A 17,360-nucleotide genomic window follows, 5' to 3' on the forward strand; every position below is an offset into this window, starting at 1 on the left:
TTGCCCGTGGTGCCATTTTTACAATTGTTTATATAGTCATACCTGCATAACTGGGCACGGTGATTTTTATGTGTCTGAAAAAGACACACCACTTCTAAGGAAAAGAGAAGCAGAGTATTTGTGAGTGACTGAAGTGTGTTTCCTTGACAAGAATAAAAGGAGAAAATCCAATAGACAGGCTTACATGAAAATGCAAAATAAACGCAAAGACGTGTTGGCATGATATAATTTTGTAGATAAGGATAAGAAATTAAACAGTACAAAGACCTACAAAAATATCTCTCTAGAGCAGTGTTTCTCAACCTTGACAATTTTAAGGCATGTGGACTTCAACTCCCAGAATTCCACAGCCAGCATTGCTGGCTGTGGAATTCTGGGAGTTGAAGTCCACATGCCTTAAAATTGTCAAGGTTGAGAAACACTGCTCTAGAGCTTATGTCATTTTGTTACTTCTCTCTGTACTCTGTCTACAGTCTCAACATCTTTTTTGTTGCTTCTGGATCCAATTCAAGGAGTTGGTTTTGACCTTCAAAGCCCTTAATGGCCTAGGGTCAGGTTATCTGAGGGACTGCCCAATTACATCTGTCTATCTCATTAGGTATGGCAGCGAAGGCATGTTGTGGGTCCTGTGTATATCACATCCCAAGAGATGGGCGTTCTCTGACACAGCCCCTGCCTTGTGGAATCTTCTCTGACCAAAAGTGAGATTAACTCCATCGCTTTCAACATCCCACAAGTCTTTCAAGACCTTGATATGGGGAGATTTTATGATAGCTCTCTTACTGTGGTTCATATTATCCTCTCCTATTTTGTAATGCCTTTTTAATAGTTTTTAATTGTGGTTGTTTTAATGTATTTATTGTTTCATTTTAATTAAGTGCTGCACATCACTCAGAGTCATTTTTGTGTCAGGTGGATGGCTAAACAAGTAAGATAATAAAATATCTCTTGAAGTGGGTGTGTCTATATGCACATACACACACCTATACACATATACCACTATCCTTCATACCCACATGTGCAGACATATTCAAATTCAAAAGCCAAAGGCTTCCATTCACTTCAGCTGCTCATAAAGAGGACCCTGCTTTAAAACAGCTGAAGAAGCTGGAAGCCAAAACATTTTGCATTTAAGCTTTTATCTTTTTTTGTTGTTGTTGTTAGTCACTCTAATAAATATATTAAGTGATTAAGTGCATTCTTCTAGGTTCCTGTACAAACTTGACTGAAACACTGCTGGGTGGTTTAGAAATTGTTATTAGATCTATGCTTCAGAAGACACACACACACACACACAGAGAGAGAGAGAGAGAGAGAGAGAGAGAAATCTTCTATATTTCTTGACTCCTTTTGAAAAATCAGATACTTGGCTGCTGGTGCCGTGAATCTAACCAAGCTATCAATTTTCTTTTTGCAAGTTGTTGTCCTGAGTGTAAACTGCATCTGTCAGGAAACTAGCAATGGCCTTCTTCCAGTTTGCACCTGGTGCACGCCCTGATCTGGAATTGGTGTGTCAATTGGTTGCCCGGCTGGTGCTGATTAAATTTCTAATCAGGCTAAAGAAAGATGATTTGCCATGTCCAGGCACTGCAGTTATTGCCTCTGCTTGGATGAATTTACTGAATCAGAATTTAACTTCTTGCTATCATTTTCCCTTTCATGATGTCCCTACAAATTGATGATTATGTTTTTCATGCTTATAAACAGTTGGCCTCTAATCATTTGGATCATTGACAGGGACTGTGACTGGTCTAAAACAAGGCACAATTTAATTTCTTCTTGGCACTTTTCAGAGGTGATTAAAGACTGTGTACTGCCCTCCACTGCTAATTTTAGAAACTTCACACCAGGATGGTTTGCAAACTCAAAACCATAGGTCAAAGTGTAATGCAGCTTCAGTGTGCATTTGAAATGAAATTTCCATCTTGTTTTCTAGAAATATGACACAATTGCTATCCAATCTGTTTGCTTTTAGTCGTAAAATATATAATAATAATAATAATAATAATAGTAAAGTTGGAAGGGACCTTGGAGGTCATCTAGTCCAACCCCCTGCTCGGGCAGGAAACCCTACACCATTTCGGACAAATGGCTGTCCAGTCTCTTCTTAAAAACTTCCAGTGTTGGAGCATTTACTGCTTCTGGAGGCAAGATGTTCCACTGATTAATTGTTCTCACTGTCAGGAAGTTTCTCATTAGTTCTAGGTTGCTTCTCTCCTTGATTAGTTTCCACCCGTTGCTTCTTGTCCTGCCTTCAGGTGCTTTGGAAAATAGCTTAATTCCCTCTTCTTTATGGCAGCCCCTGAGATATTGGAATACTGCTATCATGTCCCCCCTTGTCCTTCTCTTCGTTAAACTAGACATACCCAATTCCAGCAAACGTTCCTTATATGTTTTAGCCTCCAGTCCCCTAATCATCTTTGTTGCTCTTCTCTGTACTCTTTCTAGAGTCTCAACATCTTTTTTACATCGTGGTGACCAAAACTGGATGCAGTATTCCAAGTGTGGCATTACCAAGGCATTGAAGAGTGGTATTAATACTTCACGTGATCTTGATTCTATCCCTCTGTTAATGCAGCCTAGCATTGTGTTGGCCTTTTTGGCAGCTGCAGCACACTGCTGGCTCATATTTAAGTGAATGTCTACTAGGACTCCGAGGTCCCTCTCACAGTTACTACTATTGAGCATGGTGCCACCTATGCTGTACTTGTGCATTTGGTTTTTCTTGCCTAAATGTAGAACCTTGCTTTTTTCACCATGGAATTTCATTTTGTTAGTTAGTGCCCAGTGTTCAAGTCTGTCCAGATCCTTCTGTACCTGAAGCCTGTCTTCTGGAGTGTTGGCTATTCCTGCCAGCTTGGTGTCATCTGCAAATTTGATGAGTTCCCCATCTATCCATTCATCCAAATCGTTGATGAAGATGTTGAAGAGTACTGGGCCCAGAACAGAGCCCTGGGGCACCCCACTACACACTTCCCTCCATATAGATGCAGTTCCATTGAGGACCACTCGCTGAGTACGGCCGGTCAGCCAGCTACGGATCCATCGGGTGGTGGTTCTGTCTACCCCACATTTTTCTATCTTGTCAAGTAGTAGGTTGTGATCTACTTTATCAAATGCCTTACTGAAGTCCAAGTAAATTATGTCCACAGCATTCCTCTGATCCACTAATTTTGTCACTTGGTCAAAGAATGCAATAAGATTTGTCTGGCATGAGCTATTTTTGACAAACCCAGGTTGGCTTTTAGTAATGACTTTGTTTGCCTCTAGGTGTTCGTTGATTCGGTGTTTGATTATCTTTTCCAGGATCTTCCCAGGTATTGAGGTCAGGCTGATAGGTCTGTAATTTCCTGGATCCATTTTTTTTCCTTTTTTGAGGATGGGAACTACATCAGATCTTTTCCAGTCCTCTGGTAGTTCCCCTGTGTTCCAGGATCTTTGAAAAATATAGTTCAGTGGCTCCGATATTACATCTGCCAGTTCCTTGAGAACTCTGGGGTGTAATCCATCTGGTCCTGGCGATTTGAACTCATCTAGGCTGGACAGGTGCTCCCTAACCATTTTCTTGCCTATCTTAACTTGTGTTTCTGTTTTGTTTTTTATGGCACTATTTTTGATAGGTTGGTCTGTTTTTTCATATAATATGAAACAATACAACAAACACAATGCTGCTTTAGAATGAAGATGTGGTCCTGTTGTCTGTGTGGAATGTTTTCTGTTTGATCTATGCACATAGTTTTTCTATACAACTGATCATTACTTTTTGTAAATTGATAGAAAGCAAAATGGGAAGTTTAAGCTTACTTATGAATTGCAATTTAAATATAAGTAGCCAAATAATGGCAGAGGATCTTCCTGGACTATTTATGTCTATCAAATACCTATCTGAATATGATATGAGAAAAGTTGTTGTCTCCTTAATAAAGGCAAATTGGGCACAGAAAAGAGAGAAACAAACAGGAGAACTTTGCCAGACAGCTAAAAGGTTCACCTGGGGAGCCATCTGATTTATCTCTTAAGTAACTACTCAGTGGATAGCTGGAAATGTAGATAGTCCCATAAGATTTGTGTATTGGAACTACATGTGTAAAATGGTGTTTTCCTAAAAAGTTTTCTGTTTGTCTCTTGTGGCAGACAGTTGAGGGAGAGGGAAGAGCTAAACACTTCCTTCGGTCCATTTCCCCTTTTGACCCCACAACTTTAGCATTTTTGTCCTCCATAACATATTTTTCTGCATCAGTCACAAGAAGATCATTTCAAAGCATTCTCAATGGAGCTGAGCTCATGCCATTGTGTGAGTGTGAAGCTGAAGCTGACATGCTATTTCTTCCTCCCGGCTTCATAGAAAAAAAAAAGAAGGGAAGGGGATGGATATGCTATTCCACAAATATTAATTAATTACAAACCACCCAGCTTTCATGGAGCAGCAGATGTTTGCCACAATTATCACTATCTCTTTCTCTTTTGTGTTTTAGGTTCTCTCTTCATAAATCAAGTTCTGAAGAAAGTGCAGTTGGTCAGTATACTTTCTCTTATTTTCATTTTTTTAGGGGTGGGGGAAGCTTTGCTTTGAAAAAGCTATAACAAAATGTATGCGAAGTCACGATTCTCAAAACACACACAATAAATTCCTTTGTTCTGCTACTTACTCTTTTCCCTCTGAAAGAACTTTTGCCTCCAAAATCCTCTTTTAGCTTTTAAAAGTTACAAAGGCACTGAAAAAAGTGACTTATGACCGTTTTTCATGCTTACGACTGTCGCAGCATCCCCATGATTGCGTGATCAGAATTCAGATGTTTAGCAACTGACTCATATTTATGACGATTGCAGTGTCCCAGGAGTATGTGGTCATCTTTTGTCAAGCAAAGTCAACGGGGAAGCTAGACTCAATTAACAACTGTATTACTAACTTAACAACTGTGGCAAGAAAAGTCATAAAATGGGGCAAAACTCACTTAACAATTGTCTCACTTAACAACAGAAATTTTGGGCCCAATTATGGTCATAAGTCAAGAACTGCCTGTGGTATTTCCTTATGCCTGTGATCAATTATATTGAGTCATACTAAACCCAGAAGAATAGGAGATGTCTTTATTTACTTGTTGACCATATTCTGCTTTTCCGTAAATTATGGATGTCAGTTGTTCTTTGCCATACCCTTGGCTTTTCCCTTTTCTATTTCTTTTTTAGCAAAGGTCTTCGCTGCTTAAAACCAAACCTATTGGAGCCTTTTGGTTTCCTTTTAGCTCTGTACTTGTTTTAATAAAGAAAATCAGAAAGTGGGCCTTAACCAAATGTTGGGCATCACTAGCTTATAAATGAAATTTCAAAATACTAAACAGAAAACAAAATATATTATAGACTTTTAATCTGGATTTTAATTCATGGAATTTTCAAAGATAACTGCAGCGATGTAGCTTCATTAAAAAGGAACCCTATATGTTATTTGTTTATTCCAAATATTCTGATAGCCTTCCTTATTCAAATATAATAAATATTTATGACAGCTCCTTTAAAACTGACTGTTGTTTTTGAAGCTGAATGATGATAGTGGTTTTCTTTTCTTATTGAGTGCATATATTTAAAATCTTTAGGTAAAGTAGATTGGAAAAAGAAGAATAAATACTTCTGGCAAAACTTCCGAAAGAATCAGAAGGGACTAATGAGACAGTCTTCAAAAGGTAAAAATTTTAATGAAGTTCTTTTTTCATTATTAAATTGGGAAAGAAAGTTTTTATAGCTGTTGGGCCCTTAAGCAGGATTTATGTACTCAGCTTTAATCTTTACAAGGATGGTCATAATTATTTTATAATGCTCTGTGTTCAATGAGTTCCAAAGTATTAGAAAACTGGGTTATCTACTATACTATCTCTTATTAACTCTGAGCAAAGCTTCAGGTATTTTTTTATCTCTTAGAACCATTATATGCTGAATTATCATGGGATTAAGCTCTTTTCTAACGTAATTATTCTACTATTATTCTATTATTATTCTACTATTCACAAATTGGGTCTCTTGGAGGAAAAAAAAGTCCTTTAGCATCCTTCCATTGGAGGGGTCAGCTAAATTAGTGAGTATCTGAACTTAGGTCCAGCCCACAAAACTTCATGGTTCTCTACTTTCGTTATGCAGATACAGTCATATAGACATCCCCAGAGTAGGGTCAAAGCAACTGACAAAATGGGCATTATGACTTTATAAAGCAAGTCCTGGTTTATATAGTTGCAACCACATGTGAAAAGTCGGGGTTTGTTTTCTCACGTCACAATACATATATTGTTATTTTTGTTCATTATCTCAATTTATAGTGTCTTCAGCTTTGATAATTCTGTACTGATTTTATGATTTTAATGGACCAATAGCATCTTGGGCGAATTTGTCTATATCTGATAGTTTTAAGAAATATACAATTTTATAATAAAATAAAATAGTCCATCTTCTCTTCAATAAGACTGCCTTCAAAAGTATATATTGGGTAACCCTTGATCAATATTATTAAAACATGCTTTGGTTAAATTGCTCCAGTTTTATAAAATTTACATCTCATCTTTCATACAAGACATTAATCATGTAGATGTTGGAATCAAAGATGCTAAACCTATTAGCGCTGTAATGTTGATAAAATTGTCATAATGTCATGCAGCCCAGACAATTTACATAGTTTCCATATTCAGATTGGACAAAAATTTGCATACTGAGCATAGTGATGTCATAACATGATATTAACATAATATCCTCAATAATTCTCTGAATGTCACGTAAACATCATTATTTTCCCGAATCATTGCAAATCATATACACATCAAATGAAGCATTCCATACAGAGGAGTTAAAAATAGCAATTTTCTATCTCCAGTGTCATTGCTCATTCTGAAATGTTAAGATCATTGCAGTTTTCAAAACTTAAATAAAGAGGTTGAAATGTGAATAAGTAGGGAATTAAGTAGCATGATTAAACATGGCAAATTCACTGGGAAAATCATACCTTATTGTGCTTGACTCACATTTCTTTTGTACTGAAATACTTTTATTCTTTCATCTTTCCTATTTATCTCCAGGGGAAGATGTTGGCTACGTGGCAAGTGAAATCACAATGAGTGACGAGGAGCGGATCCAGCTAATGATGATGGTCAAGGAGAAGATGATTACTATTGAGGAAGCTCTTGCAAGGGTACATAATGCAAATACGTTATATGTGCTAGGGAAAAATGATAGGCCTGATTACATCAGTGAATCACAGAGTCTTGTACATAGCATCCATAATTATGAGAATCAAACAAATACAGGGAGTTTCTAAATACTGTAGCTGGTTTTATGGATCAGATAGATATTTCTGTCTTTTCTAACCAAGAAACAGAATCCTGAATGAACGTATTTCTAATGTAAAGTTCTTAATGTAAAAAAAAAAAACCTTGGAAACATTTATTCTATTCTTTAATGTTAATCTGAACAATAAAAGGTACTATATATATTACATTTATACCAAATAGCCTCACAATGGATGAAATTTTAGACGACTATTTTAGCTCTGCAATTATACAGCATGTAACTAAAATTCCTATTCATATAAAACTCTTTCTCCATTGATGACTCAATCCTGACAAGACCGAGTGGCTTTGGATGTTGCCTCCCAAGGATCATGTTAACTGTCCAGTGTTGACTCTAGCAGGGGAAAATATACCCCCTTCGGAGCGGGTTTGCCACTTGGGTGTCCTCCTTGATCCAGAGCTGAAATTGGAACATCATTTGACGGCTGTGGCTGGGAGGATCTTTGCACAAGTTTGTCTGTTGCACCAGTTGCGACCCTACCTGGACCGGGAGGCTCTCCTTACAGTGACTCATGCCCTTGTCACCTCACGTCTGGACTACTGCAATGCGCTCTACATGGAGCTACCCTTGAAAAGTATTCGGAGACTACAGTTGGTCCAGAATGCAGCCGCGTGACTGATAGTGGGTGCTCCTCGATACACCCACGTTACACTTATCCTCCGTGAGCTGGTTGCCTATTGGTCTCCGGGTCCAATTCAAGATGTTGGTTATTACCTTTAAAGCTCTATATGGCTCAGGGCCAGGCTATTTGCGAGACCGCCTACTACCTCATAGTTCCCTTCGTCCGGTTAGATCCCACAGGCTGGGCCTCCTTCAGGTCCCGTCAGCCAAGCAGTGCCATTTGGCGGGACCACGGGGGAGGGCTTTCTCTGTGATGGCGCCCATGTCTTGGAACCAGCTCCCCCCGGAGATTAGGACCGCTCCCACCCTGTTGGTTTTCCACAAGCTGCTTAAGACCTGGCTTTTCTGGCAGGCTTGGGGTTTATAAAATCTGACCCCCAGATGAATGTTATTGTATTGTTTGTTTTGTTAAGTTATGTTGTGTTTTTATTGTTAGCCGCCTGGAGTCCTGCGGGAGTGGGGCAGTCTATAAATTTTAATAAACATAAATATAAATATATGATTAATTTTCTAGATTGGTTTGTGCGTGTGAGTGTGTGTGTGTGTACATGCACATGTGTGTGTGTGGACATATGTGCATTGTTTTTCAAAACAGTCTAAACAACAAGGTTCCATTGTACAGTAATTTTTAAAAAGATGTGATATAAATGTATTAGAAGTATACACATACTTGAATAATATTTGCATTAGACAAGTATATGCAGTACAATTGTAACTATTGTTTTAATGATATATCTTTGTTGTATTTTTCAGTTATTTGATAGAGCACTTTTTATATATTTTTCCATCTTTTTGGCAGAGTATATAATAACATTGTCACTATCATTTTTATGTTTTGCTCTTTTTTCTTTTGTTATTAATTAATAAGCAATATAAATAATTAAATAAACATCTAAAGAACAAAGATATCTTCATAACTGTTTTGCATTTATATTACCAGAGCTTTAATTTCTCCAATAATTATTTGCTTGTAAAAAAATTAAACTAAATAAATATATATTTTAGCAAGTGAAAAAATTGAGGGATTACTCTTTGTTTCATTTTCATTTCAGCTTAAGGAATATGAAGCTCAACATCGGCAATCAGGAAACATGGATGCATCTGAATGGTCTGATAGTCCTTATCCAACTTTTGATGTTTCTTCCTGTTGCAATGTAAGTCTCTATGATTCTACCAAGTACATGGTTATTGTATACTTTTAAAAACTTACAGTAGTAGAATATCATTAGAGAAATGGAAAATAAAAAAAGACCTTCGAACTACAGGTAGTCTTTGACTTACGACTGTCCTTTACTGACCACTTGAAGGTATAACAGACTCTCCAAAAGGTACTTATGACCCAGATTAGAAGGTCCAATGGCCTCTCCCATGCATGACACAAATGCATTTTGGGCAATTGATAACTGGCCTACAGCGTCAGTTAAATTAGAAAAATGTGGGATAGACAGCATCACCACCAGATGGATTTGTAACTGGCTGCTCAACGAGTCGTCCTTAATGGTACTACGTCTACATGGAGGGAAGTAAGCAGTGGGGGTACCACATGTTTCCGTCTTAGACCCAGTACTCTTCAATATCTTCATAAATGACTTAGATGAAAAAGTAGAAGGGGATCAAATTTGCAGATGATACTAAGCTGGGAGGAATAGCCAACACTCCAGAAGACAAGCTCAGGATCTAAAAAGAGCTTGACAGACTTGAACAATAGGCCCTATCCAACAACATGAAATTTAATGTGGAGAAAAGCAAGGTTTTAAACTTAGGCGGGAAAAACCAAAGGCATAAGTACAGAGTAGGCTCAAAAACAGTAACTGTGAGGGGGAACTTGGAGTCCTAGTGGATGATCACTTAACATGAGCCAGAGTGTGCAACAGCAGCCAAAAAAGCTAATACAATAGTTGGTTGTATAATCAGAGGCATAGAATCAAAAATCAGGCCACACCTGGAATACTGCATCCAGTTTTGGTCACCACATTACAAAAAAGTTGTTGAGACTTTGGGAAAAAGTGCAAAGAAGAGCAACTAAGATGATAAAAGGCCTGGAGATAAAAACATATGAAGAATGTTTGCAGGAATTGGGTATGCCAGTTTAGAGAAAAGAAGGACCAGGGGTGACATGATAGCAGTATTCCAGTATTTGAGGGGTTGCCACAAAGAAAAGGGGGTCAACATATTTTCCAATGCACCAGAAAGCAAGACAAGAAACAATGGATGGAAACTAATCAAGGAGAGAAGCAACTTGGAATTAAGGAGAGACTCCCTAACAGGACAATTAACCAGTGGAACAGCTTGCCTTCAGAAGTTGTAGGGGCTTCATCACTGGGGGTTTTTAAGAAAACACTGGACAGCTACCTATCTGAAATGATATAGGGTCTCCTGCTTGAGCAGGGGATTGGACTAGTCACTAGAAGACCTCCAAGATCCCTTCCAGCTCTATTCTGATTGATTGATTGAGATGGCAGCAAAAAAATTTAATAAATGAATTTATGGTCATTTGCAGCATCCCATGCTCATATAACTGCAATTGTATAACATTTTTTTCTGAAAACCAGTGTTTACTTATCATAGGCAATGGATTCATTTAAGGACCATGTCATTCACTTAAATGACTGCTGCATTCACTTAACGACCAATGGAAAAAATTGAGTCAGTTATGTGGGTGCTTTGAATTATGATTGTCATGAAATACAAATGGAAATTACAGTCGTAGGTCAAGGACTACTTATAGAAATATAAAAGATAAATTCCACTAGGATTGGATGTTGGGTTTTTTTTTATTTCAGAGAGGTTTATGGTAGAACTGGATATGAGCAAAAGCTAACCAGCTTTTATCTTTCTCTCCAAAGACCCACCACAGGAGCTGGGTAATTGTACTTATTTTTAAAGGCAGTCAAATATCTTTCCAGGTTTTTTTTATTTTAATTTCAAAGAGCTTTTTAATTTACTCTAGTACTTCTTGAAAGGAAGGTCACCATAAAAGTAGTAAAAGTTCTATTTTACCATTTCTGAAATATAATAATGTGAGCTATTTCTGCAAAGGGGCTGTGTAGCTGCTGGACAGATTCACATATGTACAGATGAGCACTGAAAAAAGAAAGAAAAAAGAAAAGAAATTTGCCGTCAGTACATGGCATACTGAAAGGGTTTAATTAATATTGAACTTGCTTCTTCCTCTTCACCTTCTGTCATTTACAGTTTTTCTCATGGCAAATTGAGATGTCTGGTCTCTGACTGAGCTTAAAAAAGAGGCACCCCTCATCCCTATATCTGCAGTAAGGCTGCTCTCTGTTACTATATTGTTAATTATAAGGCTCCTTTTAGACCAGTCCAACTCTGACTTTCTAGAACAGGGGTGTCAAACTGCCGGACCATGGGCCAATTGCATCATACGGAGGCTGCACCCACCCCAGCTCTGGCAATGCAAAAAAAGTCACGACACGTCATGTGATGCAGCGAGTTTGATACCCATGTTCTGGAACAAGCCAAACTGGCAACTGCATTGTATTCCGATAGATTTATTTCAGTATTCTGATAGCTCCGTGGCCAATTTGAAGTTTAGAGGAGCTTTTTCACAAGTTTCTAAGAAGAGGTGGTATAATTCAGGCTGACTCTTCATAAATATTTTGTTATACTTCCTTTACTCCTAGTACTAACTAATGATTAATTTAGTCATGATGAGTTCAATAAACTACAATTGATTGTGTTTGTATAAGTTAAGCCATAAGCCATGGTTTATAATCATAATGATTAGGTTCACTCAATATGTCAAGACAAAACAAAGCACATTGCCTTATGATTTAGCATAAAGCATAAGCCCAGTTCTGCTTTTCAAGGAGTACTTAGCAGATCATATTTTGAAGGAATTTAAAAACCATAATTCATCTCTAATGACCTTTTGACCTATTTTACTTCCAGGAATCAGTGAAACTAGTCTACTGCTCCAGACATTAATGTCCACAAATAAATTGTACATTTCTTAAAGGGGCATGAAAAGCAAATTAAAATGGTAGGAGTGTGATCTGTAAAGCAAAATGTCCAATTCGAAATATGTTGATTCAGCAATAAACTCTTCAATGACTCCAGTACAGCAGCCAAACAGATAGCAACAAGTATTTCCACTCCATGCAGCACCTTGTCATTATCCTGTCAATGGCAGACACATAAACAAACAAAAAAGTTCATCTACAGGTGAAAGGGATGCCACATTTCAAAGCCCAAAAATCTTTCTTGGAACCCAAAGAATGTAAAGACAGGAAGTACTCCAATTTATTTCAGAGATTGTCAACCCACAGTATCAGTCAAGGTGGAGTTGGTGTTCTAATTATAATTAATAATAATATAGCCTTGTCAGTGTGTGTGAGACATGTTATGAGTAACAAGAAAACAAGCCTCTCTCTGAGAAAATATTTAACACATACACACAGACACACACACACACACACTTAACCCAGATGAGATAAGGGGGAGGAGAAAGGTAGAAGAGAAGAGTTACAATGCTAATGTTAATGGTGTAATATATTGTCAGTTTTGCTTTTCAGTGGTTCTCTCTGCTGGTGCCTTGTGAAACTTCTAATAAGATCACAAATTATTAGTCAAGTAATATCTGCAAATATAAATATAATTAAATAACAGAGGCAGGGAAAACCATTACTAAAACAAAACATCATCAAAAGCAGATTGGAATCAATATGTCGTGATAATCCTTCCAAAAGACAATAAATATGTATCTGCCTTGATTCAATTTATCTCTATATAGATTTATTTATATCTATACATAAATTTGTCTTAGTGAAATAGTAGCCTTAAGGCAGTTAAAAAAGTAATACTAATATTAGCTTCTGCCTTAAAATTTACCTTTTTAAAAAAAAATCTCAATCAGTGCCAAAAAGTAATATATTATTCCTCCCTCTTATTGCCAGCTTTTAAATATTTTTTCAGTAAATTAATATAAGATTGCTTCTTGTTTTCCTTCTTAGCTACATTAGTTCTTTTCATTTTTCTTTCTATCTCTCCCCATGTTCAGTATTTACAGAACAATCCATAGCTGGCATCTTCTAAAGTTTCCATCTTGGTTGAGAATTCTAGTAATTACAATCTCAAAAACCTCTTCATTGGGGAATGTGACAGTAGCATAAAGCAGCATGGTATGATTAAGTGGCTAAATAGTATATAAAATCTAAATTCTATAAGAATTAAGTACATATTCAACAAGAAACATGCTCTGTTTTTGTTGGGGATGGGTGGAGGGAGAAAAGCTAATTCTTTACTCCATTCCTCACTCAGAGAGAAAATTTTACTTGTATAATACTTCAATACCTTTTCCCACATCTGCAATTAAAGGAATCAACATAATAGAAGTCTTCAAGCCTTCCAGATGTGCTGGATCACAAATCCAATCATTTGCTCAGCCAGGGCACAGAGAATTAGGTTAGAGAAGGCTGAATAATGACAGATACATTGTTCTCCTCCTCAGGAGGGGCTTATGATGGTTCAGAATGCAATTCACTAGATAGTTTGCATTAGGTAGGGCAACTCAGGGAGCAAAGTTATGGCCAATATCCAGAGCAATCCTGCATGAACCCAATGTCCCTCTGACAGTGCATTTTGCTCTCATGCTTGATTCTGAGCCATCGAATGAAAACAGGATAATAGATCCTTGCCAATGAGATTTAAATGGAATTGGAAATTAATAATATGTTCAGACTACATCTGTGCAGCTACAGCTTAATTGAGCTCCAGATCCAAAGGCTCTGGACAGAACAATAGAGCTTCATTAACACTGTTTTTCCACTGTCTTGGCCTGTAGTTCCTTTATCATTCCCTACGTGTGACAACTTCCAAATTCTCATTTTATATTCAGTGGGAAAATCAAGGCTTAACAAGTTGAAACAGCCAGCAGGGGATGCTGTAGAAGTAGAAGTAGTGAATTTCTTGGACCTCTGCCTCATCTCACAGGAACATCCATACAAATCAAAATTAAAACTCTCCTCATTTTCAAATATGTGCATTTCATTGCTCCATAGAGAGAAAGAGAGAGAGAGACAAAGAAAATACCATTTTCAGTATTTCCAAACCTGGTACTTTCTAATTTTCCTATGCTGCCTGCGGTTGATGGGTATTGTAGTCCAAGCCATTGGAAAAGCATCAGGGTAGGCTACATAATATGGAAGGTTTTCAATGAGATCCCATTTGCCAAGTATTTGTTATTTCTTTTTTGTTACTTTTTACGGTGATTTCACTCTGTCACTTAATGAAACTATTTTTAAAAAAAGGAATGAAAGAATGGCTGCGTTATATAACTTATAAAAGAGTTTTAACCTTATGACTTTAAATATTGATCAGTCAAATGTGCATACAGTATTTGTGCAGTGATCTTACAACATATTTACCCCATGTGGCATGTAAATATGAAATGATTAGATAGTTCTGATGAAATTGGTTTAATGGTTAATTCTACAATAGTTTGTTCAAAAAGAGAACTAGCTTTCTATAACAGTACAGAATTCTATAGTATCTCTCTGTGTATGTACATGCATATATACTTTGTATGTGTATATGTATGTACATACATATATACACTCCAAAAATCAAGAAGGAACTTATTTGGTAAATGCTTTTTAAATATGTGACTGGAGCCAATCTTTTGAAACATGTTTCAAACATGTTTCAGAACTGGTGCAAACTGATTAAAGAAATCCTGTTACTGCTTAAATACTAGATGGATGCAGAGCTGAACTATGTGAAGTGGGCATTCTCCCATTTCTTCAAGACCCTGGAAAATTGATGCAATTTAACCAGATAACCGTAGTTGGATTAATTTTGTCAATTACATAATTTCAAACTCAAATACTGTAAAACTAATAAATAAATTCTGTTACTTTTTGGAACTGTATGGCTACTCGTTGGTTTGGATAGCTTTTTTTAAAAGTTCTTAGCAAATATATCTAATTTAAAGGGATATAACTCAGGACCTGAACAAAGCTGATGAATATAAAGATGTTTAGTTTAGTTTTCTGTACTTGATCTTGTTTCTTTAAAAAAGTGATATAGTGATTTACAACCCCCCGCAAAAAAAAATCTAAATTCAAATCCATTCTCAACTATGGAAGACAACTGGATGACCTTGGGCCCAGCCTCTTTATAAGGGTTATTTTGGAATAGGAAGCATCCACTATTTTGAGCTCTTGTAACATATGGATGAGATTCTTGGGGTTTTTTGGGGGGGACGGAAAGCCAATAAAACCCAATAAAACTAACCCAATAAAACCAGGACAAGACTGTTAGCCATTCTTTGAGTAATGCTCAGTTTTGCATGTGTGTCTATGTATTCTGTGAGAGTTTTCTGTTTCTTAGCATTTCAAACTCTTTTTGCAGAGGTGCAATAGGATTTTATGAGCTGCTCTTCCCCACCCATTTTTCATTCATTGAAATTCCACTGACAATTATTAAGGAACTAGGGGGTCAGAAAGTGTCAGTAAACCTCTGGTGCAAGAAAGCTGGCATTGTTTCCCTCTTCCTGTCTTTGTGGTGAACAGATTTAGTTACACTCGGTAACTTCTTCCTCTCTTCCGGAGGGGGAGAATTATATGGGCAAAAAGTAGCCAGTGGATTGTGTTTTAATTCCTTTCCCCTGTTTTCTTCCTATAGGAAATGGCTATTAGTAAAACGAATGCTCTTATCAAGTTGTGTGGCTCCCAAATCCGATCACTTTGTGCAAAGGGTAAAGTCCAGTATTATTCACTTAAGGCCTAAAATTTAGAGTTACACAGCTGAAAAGAGCAGTCCTCCAGGGAGAATTATTCAGAACAGAGTATTAGATTTCTTAAATACCAAAGCTGGGAAGTCATCAAGCCTGTCACATAATATTCAAAGGATGTGTTTCCCCTGTTGCAAAGGGAGAAAAGAACAGGAAGGGCTCCTCTCTGTGGCTATATATGTCACAAACCAACATGCTGAGTTTTTCTGATCCTTTCCTTTCCCTTTGTTGTTGTTAATTGCGAAGTCGTGTCCGACCCATCGCGACCCCATGGACAACGTTCCTCCAGGTCTTCCTGTCCTCTACCATCTTCTGGAGTCCATTTAAGTTCACACCTACTGCTTCAGTGACTCCATCCAGCCATCTCATTCTCTGTCGTCCCCTTCTTCTATTGCCCTCAATCTTTCCCAGCATTAGGTCCTTCTCCAGTGAGTCCTTCCTTCTCATTAGGTGGCCAAAGTATTTGAGTTTCAACTTCAGGATCTGGCCTTCTAAAGAGCAGTCGGGGTTGATCTCTTCTAGGACTGACCGGTTTGAACGCCTTGCAGTCCAAGGGACTCACAGGAGTCTTCTCCAGCACCATAGTTCAAAGGCCTCAATTCTTTGGCGCTCAGCCTTATGGTCCAACTTTCACAGCCATACATTGCAACTGGGAAAACCATGGCCTGGACTATACGCACTTTTGTTGGCAGGGTGATGTCTCTGCCCTTACTTGATGTCTTTTTGAAGATAAGTGCTTTGCTCGGTCAGCCATATTTTTACTGTTTGATTAAAATATAATTTTCTAACAGCTTTCTGTTTCCTCTGAACAAGATGCAGGGATTGTGAAGAGTTTTTTTTCCCCCTAGGAGTGTGTATTTGTTTTTACAAACCAATTATCTAAGCAAGTGAGTGTAGGGTTTGGTCAAAAAAGATCTATTTGATCTATTTGATGAATACTACAGTTAGTTAAATAAAGTAAGAGGCCACAATGCCTCTTTAAAATGGACTAGCGAATCCTTCAGCTTTTTCCAAGTTTAGCTTGGAAATCTAGAATGGCTAGCACAGAACATGTTTATATATGGCTCTGGAATTATTGTCCATGTATATCCTTGTGGAATAATTTGAATCCAATACTTAGAGAAGGTTGCTTTTGTATAGGCAAGAACAACCAAGCCTTGATCTAGATAAGTAGGCAAATATATGATTAGATTCTCCAAATATATTAGATCTGCTTCTCATTTTAGCCAAGCGACAAAGTGGTTGAGAAATTCAGGAATTACAATACCAACCAATGGTTTGCAGTAATCTATGGTTTCTGATCTGCTGCTCTGAATAGTTTGGGATCAATTTTAGCAGAGATTGTTCTTGTTCTTCCAGGTCTTGTCTTGATTTCAGCAGTTTTGTTTAACTTCCATTTTTTTAACATTGCTGACAATGTTGCTAGCTGAAAACGTCTTTGTTTTTCTCCTGCTTTGTAAGAATGAATTATATTCATTTTCAAGTCCTCACACAGCTGCTTAGAAAAACCAATGTACATTGAAAGTAGACAAAAGCCCAGTCCCAGCCTTAGAGGGTCAGAGTTTTCATTCATCTGTAGAACTGTAGGCCTAACAAGTCAGCCACTTTTTGGAATCTGTGAACAACTGTATATGAAAAGTAAGAATCCATTCGC

General features: G+C 37.4%; 1 protein-coding gene across 4 annotated transcripts in view; it reads left to right on the forward strand.

The window, feature by feature from the left end:
• The window catches only part of SASH1 (SAM and SH3 domain containing 1), a 590,968-nt gene that overhangs the window by 526,278 nt on the left and 47,330 nt on the right, over nt 1-17,360 (forward strand). For all 4 annotated transcript variants that reach the window (XM_039346873.1, XM_039346876.1, XM_039346874.1 and 1 more), the window contains exons 5-8: nt 4,476-4,516; nt 5,595-5,681; nt 7,059-7,171; nt 9,003-9,104. In XM_039346873.1, coding sequence (XP_039202807.1) covers nt 4,476-4,516; nt 5,595-5,681; nt 7,059-7,171; nt 9,003-9,104 — 343 coding nt within the window. The remainder of the gene's footprint in view (nt 1-4,475; nt 4,517-5,594; nt 5,682-7,058; nt 7,172-9,002; nt 9,105-17,360) is intronic.

Source organism: Crotalus tigris, unplaced genomic scaffold, assembly GCF_016545835.1.
Source record: "Crotalus tigris isolate CLP2741 ecotype Arizona unplaced genomic scaffold, ASM1654583v1 scf7180000018030.5226217, whole genome shotgun sequence".
NCBI lineage: Eukaryota > Metazoa > Chordata > Lepidosauria > Squamata > Viperidae > Crotalus > Crotalus tigris.